Source organism: Triplophysa rosa, linkage group LG15 (genome assembly GCF_024868665.1).
Source record: "Triplophysa rosa linkage group LG15, Trosa_1v2, whole genome shotgun sequence".
Lineage (NCBI taxonomy): Eukaryota > Metazoa > Chordata > Actinopteri > Cypriniformes > Nemacheilidae > Triplophysa > Triplophysa rosa.
The window spans coordinates 22,290,318-22,301,720 of NC_079904.1; the positions used below are offsets into that span (position 1 = coordinate 22,290,318).

Consider the following 11,403-nt stretch of genomic DNA (forward strand, 5'->3'; position numbering starts at 1 on the left):
CCCATTATAATACAATTTACAGACAGAAGCTTTAAAGGTGCAGTGTCAAAAATTCCCCGTTTAATTCTAAGGATCAGAGAAAGGGTAAAAGTCTAAAGCAATTTATGGCTGTTTTACAGTACATGCAAAAAATGATCTTAAGTAAGTCATCACCTGATATAAGCAGCTGCAAAAAGCTGAGACATTTCTGGACAGAATTTCAGCAATCAGAAGACAGACAGACAGGAAACGGTCACCTGGCCCCTCTTCACAGGTGGCAGGATGCAGTTTCATTTCAAACAAGCTGGTGGGCGGGGCTAAAGTGGGTGGTTAAAATGTGTTTGTGTGTGAGTCACAGTAAAGAGTCCTGACTCCTGAACAAAGACGAAACTGACATCTCCGCCTGATACACAAACAGTCTAACCACAGTCACGCAAGTCACTCATATGTGACGGTATCAATGAAGCACACACAACACGAGTCTGTTATTCTGATGTCACTTACAAAGAAACAATGTGACCAGGATATAAATGGCAGATCTGATCACTTATAAAGAAAACAGGTAATACGTATTGAAAAAGTATGCCAAACTGTCTGATGTGTGTTCCAGGTGTACTCCGCGGGCATGTTACTGCACGATTTTTAACAATACCAGAAAATCACAATAACAATAGTGCATATTTTAAACATAATGTACTTGAATTGAAGTTATAGCATTTTTATTGCTATTACACAAGATTAGCGGTGGAAGCCATGAGCTGCATTTAACCGAGGAGGGGATCAGAAAATATGTTTGTATTGCCCAGTACAAGGTTCACTGAAACAACGCTCGTCAACGTTTCTGTCACTTTCCCCTTATTTCCTGCAGATTGCTTCAAGAGCAAACAACAATTTGCAGGTAATAAAACACAAAAAAGTGCGATAATAATCAAACTTGGCAACGCTTCGTGCTGGTTGCCGTCTTCCTGTGTAAACATAAGGCCACATTGATTCCTACATTTGTGCAATTTGCTAAGCAATGAAAATCAGAGCTGATTTAGGATCAGCTATACCCAAGTCCAAGAACATGATTTATACAGGTCAACCACGGCCAACGCAAACACTGATATCTAGTGAAGTTAATGAAAGGTTTTAGGTCTGCTATATCAAAATGATCACAAATGTGCACATTTCAACAGGTTGCAATAAGTTTTGAATACTTTTAAAAGTAGTTAATTAAGTCAAAGTTTTAGGTCGATGCAGATTGCATAAAGACAGGCAGGCAAATGTGTGTTTTATCATTTTCAATATTGTGCAGCCCTAGAAGGTATAATGCATCAGCTAAAAGAAACAAGATATACACAAAATTGCTTACAATTTTGCAAAAAAATTGCCTAAAATTCACCTTTTAATTCCTATTCATTGACACAGCTGTCCATCAGGGTAACCCTTCTGGCCACTGGCCAGTACAGTAATCGATGAAGTCGATGCTGACCATCTTGAAATATCGGTGATATACAGCTAATATTTGTATTAGTCAAACCAGTTAAACCATGGGAACATCTCATACCTAAAAGCCTTGGGAACATCTCTTTAAAGGATTTAGCTTTCTGAGACCAGTGCCAGAAAATGTACGCTAGTCCCTCATTAGCACACGAAGGCAACTTTTACGCTGTGTCTCAATAGCAGGTTTTGGACCCTTAAGGTGCCTCGCTGTATAATTAGATGCATCTGTTGACACGTCGTCTCCATTTAAAACAGTGTGAATGTTTTGGACCTAAACCATCTCAGAAGTCTCTCATAGCATGGCCAGTCATTTACCACAAAATTACAAGCATTTCATATTGTGGTGGACCTTGATGCTTTTCACAAGGTCTCTGCTTGTTAAGTGAAAGTTCTGGTTCCTTATGGTGTTTTTTTAGGCACTTGAAGCAAGAGGAAAGCATGCAAAGAAACATACAACTCAATTATTTTCAGAAACAAAATGCGCTCAAATAATTCTGTAGACTTCTAAATATAAACTTTTTCAGGTCTTTATTCTTATATATACATGTTCTATGTTTAACACAAATAATGCAGATAGACCAACACAATCACACGGCAAAAAACTTAACTATTTTACAATGTGGCTAATTTTGGCTAATTTGTATGAATTCGTACGATCTCATTCGTAAATTTTTGTACGATTTGCTTTCGTGCCAGTAACGTTAGGGTTGGGGGCGGGGTTAGGGGTAGATATTCAGTATTGATTTTTTCTAGTAATCGTAAGTTTTTACGATTCACACAACATACGTAATTTTACGAATAAGCCACCTCGTAAAATAGTTACGAATTCCCGTGAGATCAAGTTCAGAGTAATCCAAATAAAGAGAAGATGGTAATCACGTGGTTATATGTGACCCTAGACCACAAAACCAGTCTTAAGTATCACGGGAACATTTTTATTAATAGCCAAAAATACATTGTATGGGTGAAAATGATCGATTTTTCTTTTATGCCAAAAGTCATTAGGATATTAAGTAAAGATCATGTTTTCATGAAGATATTTTGTAAATTTCCTACCGTAAATATGTCAAAACTTTCTTTTTTGTCAGTAATATGCTATGTTAAGGACTTCATTTGGACAACTTCAAAGGCGATTTTCTCAATATTTAGATTTTTTGCACCCTGCACCTTCATAAAATTAAGATCACTTAACATCTGCTTAAACCTCTAACATCAACAATGAATGTTATGGAAGCATGTGAAGGATGCAGTGGATCATTATGGGTAATTTCTTAATTTTTGGATATCGTTTGTGCTTTTCTTCAGACTGGTAAAACAAATGCTACAGTAATTATTTCCAGGATTTTACAGGTATTTGTCATCATTTATTCACCCTTGTGTCATTCCAAACCTCTTTGACTTTCTTTCTTCTGCAGAACACAAAAGATATTTTGATGAACGTTTGCAACCAAACTACTTTTATTGTATGTAACCTCTAAAACCTTTCTCAAAATATCTTCTTTTGTGTTTCACTCAGGAAAAGTTAAAACCGGTTCTGAACTACTGTATATGAGGATGAATAAATGATGACAGGATGTTTTATTATTTATTTAAATTAGTTTCAACTAACAGCAGCCAAATTCATATGACTGACCACAACGTCCAGTCCAAGTGATTTGCCTATGTAAAACAACCATTGACTATTCTGTAGAAAAATGAACTAGGAATAATACATTTCATTGCTGATGACAAATGACAAATGTTATATTGTTAATATTAAAATATTGCTATTTTAAAACACCTATATAGTCATACAGTATGTGCTGCTCTGTTACAGTATGATGAATGGTATGCATATTAATAAGCAAAACAACAATATGCCATGACATAATAGCAAACCAACTCCAAAATGTAGTAATATACACAATAGATATTACGTTTCTCATACAAGTATTTATAATGAATAAACTCGGTCAACAGGATAACGTTAAACTTTTCTATTTTCTATTTTTAAATTGACAGAAGTTTCGGACATACTCGGCGAAAAATAAATAAACATTGAGTTTCTGTGTTTCGTTGTGGATGTAACGTAGTGCTTACTCTCACACAGATTTACCCTGGTAACATCATTTTAGCCACAAAAAACACACACAACTACGACAAAAAAAATGCCTAAACGCAAACGTAAGTTAAATGCTTTCGTAATAAAACTGTGGTCAAGTGAATGATGAGATAAATAAAGTAAAGAACGTAAAGGCAGTATAATAGTAGTAAACCTTACCTCTGATCCAGTATATAACCTGTGTGGTTGTCCACTTTGTTATCGGCTCCATTATTTTGCTGTGTGGAGTTTAAACAAGTTTCACTAAAGTTACTGAAGTTTCCTGCGCTATACACGAGCGTTCCCTCTCATAACTAACAGCTGAACGTTGATCACACAGAAAACAGCGCTCATACTCTCAAACCCACTGACCGAAACTACATCGAGAGAGAGAGAGAGAGAGAGAGAGAGAGAGAGAGAGAGAGAGAGAGCCGATACTCGTTGCACATCGTAGTATCGCGAGAGCTATTTAAAAAGTTGTGGCTCTGCATCGGTCTCGCGATACTTGGATGTCACACTTCGGCATGAGGTTGTACACGTTTAAAAATAAAGAAATATATATTCAAATAATGTTTTGCTGTCATACTCGCTTAATTTTATATGTGACTGTGACTTTAATCGCAAATTGTATATGTGTCTGTGACTTTGTTATTTATTCAACTGTTGAGTTATTTACTTATCCACCCCAGTAGGCCTATGGTACAGATGGTAGCTACATTTACTTATCATGTTACCATTGTATGGAGTGATCACCATATTCATATAATAATGGCATGTGCATGACATGGCACGAATACCAAACAGAATAAATGCCATGATAATACAACAGTGCATTTTTGTAATGCTTTGTAAAGCATTTTACTCATTTCTTTTATATTCCATCTCTGAATACACTGAAAAAACAGTGTTTTATATATATAACCAGTTTTAAATATATTCAGCTTCTGTTTTCTTACAGTATTCGTTTTTTTTTATGTCTGTGAAAATATCAATAGCGTTATTAATAAACACCGCCCTCTACTGACCAGTATTTGAAGATGCAGTTGGAACACGTGCCTTGGTTTGTTTTGCCTACATGTTTATGGATTGACCTCGGCTCTTAGTTCATTACTGTATATCTAATTCATCGTTAAACACATGCTCATAGAAACAATGACATCAACTACAAGGATTTTGTAACCACTCAAAAAAGAACATTAACTGGAAACTATGCCTTTGATTTATTACAAATTATACAGCATACATATGAACATATTAAAGGCGGGGTGTCCGCCTTTTGATGTTCAAATCACCAAAACAGACACACCCCTACCCCCATCTTTCGCTTTCGTCAGTTTTGGTACTCGGCCCGACTCACTTGTCTAAAGCGTAATTCGGAAATCGGTTACCCCGCCTTTAAGCACAATTAAGGACTGTTTTCCTGACAAAACCTTATTTTTTCATTTGTATATTATGTTCCTGTCTATGGATTTTGTAATGACATGGAGTGAGTACTGTAAATGATAAGAAACTATGTTTAGGTGAACTATCCCTTCAACTTGTATAAGTTTTTAAAAATTGTGTAAAAATATATTAGATTTATACACAACATTTTACTTGTTTAAAACTAATAAAGCATGTATTTCCTTCACTGAAACTGTTCATTATAGCATTCAGGTTTCCATGGTTCTTGTGAAAAACTGACACTTGAACCTGGTTGGACATATTTTACATATAAGCAAAAACAGAGAAAACTATAAAAAAATCCAAAAATGCAACGGTAACTACTGCACAACACATGCATTTGAGTTATGGTCTTTAGAACTCAGTTGAGCTTCACATATGGCCGTCATCCAAGCTTGACGCTCTTCTGCAGCATCGGTCCCCAGGAAGAAGGTACGTTTACTGTCCCTTGGTGTGATGGTCCAGCCAAATCTGTCCTCACCATCCAACAACTCCACCTTTGCTCCAACCAGATTAATGGCCTTTTCTGTTGACTGGGGAAAGATTGCATACTTGATGCATGACACTATATGAAATACATTTTAGTTATCGTTTAATATGAGGAAAAAAACAAAAATACACGTCCTAAAACCAACTAAGTTTTTTTCTTGCAGCTAAAATCATACGAACAGTCGTCGTCATGGTAACATAACAACAACATGGCGATAGTCACAAATCAATGCCGTAACACTGAAATATTATTTACTTTGCAGAAATACCACCTATAGTTCATTCACGTGGCTCAAGCGGGCGTGCTAAAGTTAATACTGATAAGCTGATCACTGTAATAAGTTTCTTAAGAGCTTGGAAGAGCCGCGGTGGTTTAATGCCGAAATCAGCATCGTTCACTCTTACCTCTTCATTAACACCGTAGAAAAGATTCCCATCTCTGATATGAAACCACAACTGTTTCCAGCGCTTAGTGTAGTGCGTTTTCTTCAATAACCATCCTTTATTACACTTTTCTATTTCTCCTGAATGGCTTTCATCAGTTGTACCGTTAGAGGTCGCCGATTCTACAGCCATTTCTTTGTACGCTGCTGCTCTGCATGCGCATGCGCGACTAAGGACTAATATTTATTACTTTTATTTTTCACCCATGATAAAAACGAATGAAGTAGAATGTTCCATGTGTAATAATTAGACCCATGCTAAAAAATACATAAAATGCAAAAAACAAAACAAACAAAACGGTGAATGGTTTAATTCTATTACATTATATATTTAAATGTAATAAAAATGAAATGTTATAATTTATATTCAAATGTATTCAATTCAGGTGTATATGATACGTTTATGTATAAAAACAAACTAAACAAAGAAATGTTCAATAAAAAACAAAATAAAAGTCTTTGTGTACGTCAGCGCTTGTTTTTGCAGGCAGCTGTTAAGGAAATGGCGGCCGCAGCGATGGCAGGGTTTGTGGCGGATCCTCCGCACCTTACGGAGGCCAAGAAACTGGAATATTTCTCCTCCATTAACTCAATGGCCCGTAAGATCATGGAGGAGAGGGAGACCATAAAAGAGGGATACGGTTCTGAATGGGATCAGATGACTCCAGCCGAACAGGACACAGCAATTGATAACGGCATGATGGATCCGCGGATCCGGGCTCGGTACGCCATGCACCGGGTGGACCGAGAGGAGGTGATCTGTTACCCGAAACTGCTCATCCAGACCGGACAGAAGATCGTACACTTCGGAGAAGAGGTGCTTGTATGATCCATAATGTGTCAGCCCCAAACAAATACATTATGACATAAATAATAAAAGATAAACCTTTTGTCAATTTTGTATCGTAAGATTATTTTTGTACCTCATATGCCGGCTGACGTTAACTAAACAAAACAATCTATGCTCTATAGTCTACACATTATCTATACATTATACTTAAGTAAAGAAGCTTATGAAAAATCTTCTAAATTAAATAAATGTATACTATTACATTTTAACTTATTTTATTTAAAGTCCCAGTGAAGTTAAAAATGACAATTCTTATTTTTTCATGAAATATTGCAGCGTTTCTAGTAAATAGTGTATCAATGTGTGCCATTTTCTTTTTAAAATTCATGTACCCTCATAATCTTCAGGTAAAATCTGAAAATGCACTTCCGCCCTGAAATGACTATCCAACTCAAATGATGTAAACTAGACGGCTTGGCCTGAGCATCCGTTAACTCCTCCCCTTCAACTGTCAGTCTGCTGCCAGTTTCATTTCGAAATCAGTGCAACAGCTGTTTTTACACATGCAATCAATTCGCAGTGAAAAACGCAAGCCACGCCCACTAATTTTCTCCTTTGAAATAGAGGGTATGCATTGACGTCACTTTCACACATGAATACGCCCGCTTGAGCGCCAGGACACGTTCCCCTGAGTGGTAAAACACGTAGCAAAATGGCTGAGGATAATAGGAGAAACAAAGAAACCGGGACTAAAACATGCAATTATTTGCTGAAATTACAAGCAGCTGAACTTGACGGTGATCCTTATGACTTACAAAGGAATCAAGTGTTCCTGGACACTGCAATGTTGCACGGAATTGCGTTTCCTGATATTGTAAGCAGTCATTTTGCCCCTCACAGGGGGCGAGCTCTGGCGTGCTCACGTGGTAAAGTGACGACACGTCCATACCCTCTATTCCTTTTCACTCGGAAATGTGTCAGAATACGGAAGTAAAAACGATCGCAACTTCCGGTTCACAGGGACTTTAAACAGAAGTTAATACTTAAGCAATGAGTTTAGTAGTAAATATATGTGTAGTATAAATATACGCTATAGGCTGTATATCTGTACTATTTAAACTGTTTACTAAACAAATTTCTAATTTGTAAAGATAATTCAGATGCTAGGATGTTTTTAAGACTAGATAAAAATCTTTAAATTGTTTACTAAATTGAGTTAAATGAATGCAACATGCATGCATTAGGTCCTGTTATTCACGTTTTGTATCGAAATATATAAATTAAACTAATTGAATATATTAGGTTAAATGACGGTGGTTAACATCTCTCTTTCCTCTTTTTCAAGGACTTAACTTGGCAAGATGAGCACTCAGCCCCCTTCTCTTGGGAGACTAAGGTAAGTAGGCCACCTTTTCTAAAAATACGTTTTCATGTAGGCTAGCTGGCGAAAAGCAAAAATGTGACTCAGCCATTCCCTTCCTAACAGAGTCAGATGGAATTCACCCTGGTCTCTGGAGCCACAGAACCGGTCGTTCCCTCTGTAGGCAACGAATCTAAAACTAAAACCCCTCAAAGTAACAAGCTGCCCAGCACTGACGAGTCCTCATTTTGGAAGATCAGCGCTGAGCGCTCCAGACTGGAGGGTGAGAAGGCCGAATTTCAGTCTCTGATGCCGAGCCAGATCAAGTCTATGGAGAAGGGGGAGAAGCCGTTGCCCTCGTACCTCAAGCCAGAGTTGGGGTCGAGGGAGCCGGAGGAAGCCCCCTCCTCAAAACCGGTTAAACAGAGGACCACCAGACCACCCGCTCCACCTCCCCCAGTTCCCATCAGCGTGACTCCTGCGGCGATCAGTGTCACCCCAACGCCTCCATCTCCGGTGTCTACGTCAGAGGAAGGGTGGGAGAGGGCCCAGAGCACCCTTCCCTCTGTAAGCAGCACTCTGGATGAGGTGTTCAGTCCTGGGCTGGTCACCGGCTTCTCGACACACTCCAATAACGCAGCCAAAGACAGCGACAAAGTCAGTGGGTCGCCCACCTCCAGTCCTTCTTTCTCACAGGTGAGTCTTGGAGAATTAAATTCACCTTCATTTCGTTTGATGAATGGTTGTACAAAGTAATTTTCCATATGACTTTCTATTGACTGTTTTTTTTTTTTTCATTTTTCAGTTCAACACAAGCAGCAGCATCCTGAAGACTGGATTTGACTTCTTGGACAATTGGTAATGCTTGAATATCCTTGAAGAACCCTTTCCAAGGGACTCCACGAACACTACAGACCACCTTATTTTAATGCTTTAGTAGTTTATTTAGGGTGCATCTACATTTCTACAACTTCGTTAATAACTTCATCTGTTGAATCACACATCACTAGTTACTGAATGTATGAGCTCATTCACACACAAACTCAACCCCCCCAAACCCCTGGCCGTGGGTCCCACAGTGCTGTTCCAAACTGCAGTACATGCCAAATTCTTTGCAAATTTCCACCTAAATCTGTTACTCTCATAACCAGGGAACAGAGCTTCCATTATTGAAGGACAAAATGGAGAACGTTTCTTTCACTTTAATTTTGTTCCTTCGGTTTTACAACCAAACTGTTGATCAAATATACATAACATAATAAATTGCTTTCATATCAAGCACGAACTGCATGAACTGAAAACCGGACCTACTTTTGAAATGGACGCAAGTGTGGTTCCCGGCAGCTAAACCTCTAGTTTGAATGCCATATCGCTCTCACTGCCCTCCTCTTTTTCCTATTGTTATTTAGACCTTAATACTAGTGTTAAGATGCTTCACTGTAGCTTTACTTATACGGACCTATATGAGGAATTGTAGCATGGTTTTCAAGAAACAATGTGCACCTTGGTTGTTTTGTAGACTTTATATATGCACAATATTGTAAGCTCATTGTGTAGTTTGCTGTACATTAAGTATTCAACAAACTTCTTTCGAAATGCTTTTCTACTGTAAAGTACAACAGAGAGGACTTGATAACGTAAAGCAATACAACATTAAAATCCTTAAAGGAACAGTTCGCCCAAAAATGAAAATTCTGTGATCATTTACCCACCCTCATGTTGTTCCAAATCTGTATAAATTTCTTTGTTGTGATGAACCCAGAGAAAGATATTTGGAAGAATTGTAACCAAACAGTTCTTGGCCACGACTGACTACCATAGTACGAAAAATTGCTTTATAAATGTATTTGTTCGTTTGAACACAAAAGAAGATATTTTGAAGCATGTAGGAAAGCAAACCGTTCTATGGGCTCTTTTGACTACTGAAATTTTTCCTACTATGGGAGTCAATGGGGTCCAAGAACTGTTTGGTTACAAGCATTCTTTCGACTATCCTTCTCTGTGTTCATCGGAACAAAGAAATGAATACAGGTTTGGAAGTAAATGAAGACAAATTTTTTTTATTTTTGGGTGAACTGTCCCTTTAAGCCAGAAACATGCTCTATACAAGTATGCGAATGCTTGGCCAGCTCATTGCAAGTGTGCATTAGCTAGCTATAAACATGTTAACTTTTACGAACTTTCTTGAAATTGTTGTGTCGCCAAACTATTGTTATGACCTAAAGAAAATACTAGAGCTGCACATTATTTAAGAGGCGTTATGCGTTAATGCGATAACGTGCTAAATAATGCAATACGCTATACAAAATTTTAAGTTTAACATTTTATTTGTATTTTAATTGTATTTTCTTTCTGAGAAAAGAAAGCAACTCTACAACTTCTAAAGTACATTTAAAACAAACCAGACAATATAATTTTGAAAACAGGCGCACATAAAACTTTTCTCATTAATTTGAAGTATTAAGAGTTATTCAGTGTTATTCAGTCATCGCAAACCATTGCTGTATGCATATAGTGATATGAAGTTTTGGCATATTTTCACAATCTTGATAAATTGTCTGTAATACCACACTTTGTGCCACATAATTTATTGGATTCTGATGGATTACGCAACGACATGTACAATGGAACTTGCGTTGCTAAGTAGCTAGCGTTTGCGTTCATGTACTTGTGTAGAGTTTGTACCTCAAGTAACTAGGGTGCAAGGGTAGAAATACTTTTGAAGCTTTCTTTGCGAGACGTTTTTTCGCGAACGCTAAATATGTGGCCTGGAGCCAGACTTTATGCATTTTTAAATCTGTAATGTAAAAAAAATACAATTAAAGAAAGACACTAACTTGTTGTTTGTCTCTGTTATTTGCTGGTAGAGGGCTGTGAAGCAGTGATTAAAACCAGAACAGAACTTGTAAATCTCGTGACCGTTTCCCTTGTCAAATATTTCAAGAGGTCACTGTCTGCTGCCTTTAGTTTCATAAAATATCACCGTTGGATGTGCTTGAACATAATTGCTCACATGTGTGGCATTTTCTAAATGCTACCAGCATATTCTATAAAAAGAGTTTTATGGGCTATTTTTTATTTTGGGGCTTATCTGTTATTGTTCCTCATGTATTGAAAACGTCTCGGTTGGAACGCTCCTCTACAGTTTTCCAAAAAGTCGTTCAAAGGCACGGCGTTCCAATACTGTCTGGAATCATTTGAGGGAGTTCTCTGCATACAGATCTTAAGAGGTCTCTTTGTTTCCAAAGGAGAATATAAGGGCAGTTTATCTATTTTTAAATCTGCTTCCTCTTCTGTGTAACGTGTGCACAAAGCCATCTGGGAGAAATTCACA

General features: G+C 37.5%; 3 protein-coding genes across 3 annotated transcripts in view; 1 reads left to right on the top strand and 2 right to left on the bottom strand.

Moving 5' to 3' along the window:
• LOC130565470 (connector enhancer of kinase suppressor of ras 3-like) overlaps positions 1 to 3,911 on the bottom strand; it is a 38,547-nt gene extending 34,636 nt beyond the window's left edge. Inside the window, exon 1 of the mRNA XM_057352201.1 lies at positions 3,725 to 3,911. Coding sequence (XP_057208184.1) covers positions 3,725 to 3,776 — 52 coding nt within the window. The 5' untranslated portion in view covers positions 3,777 to 3,911. The remainder of the gene's footprint in view (positions 1 to 3,724) is intronic.
• Positions 3,912 to 4,694: 783 nt separating this feature from the next.
• si:ch73-111k22.3 (pleckstrin homology-like domain-containing protein) lies at positions 4,695 to 6,090 on the bottom strand. The gene is made up of 2 exons (XM_057353651.1): positions 5,882 to 6,090; positions 4,695 to 5,520 (listed from the first exon to the last, which is right to left on the bottom strand). Exons 1-2 carry the CDS (start codon positions 6,050 to 6,052, stop codon positions 5,308 to 5,310), a joined length of 384 nt encoding a protein of 127 aa, XP_057209634.1. The 5' UTR covers positions 6,053 to 6,090; the 3' UTR covers positions 4,695 to 5,307.
• Positions 6,091 to 6,388: 298 nt separating this feature from the next.
• lg15h1orf198 (linkage group 15 C1orf198 homolog) lies at positions 6,389 to 10,922 on the top strand. Its single transcript, XM_057352806.1, has 4 exons — positions 6,389 to 6,736; positions 8,055 to 8,105; positions 8,196 to 8,765; positions 8,875 to 10,922. Exons 1-4 carry the CDS (start codon positions 6,422 to 6,424, stop codon positions 8,929 to 8,931), a joined length of 993 nt encoding a protein of 330 aa, XP_057208789.1. The 5' UTR covers positions 6,389 to 6,421; the 3' UTR covers positions 8,932 to 10,922.
• Positions 10,923 to 11,403: the final 481 nt, after the last annotated feature.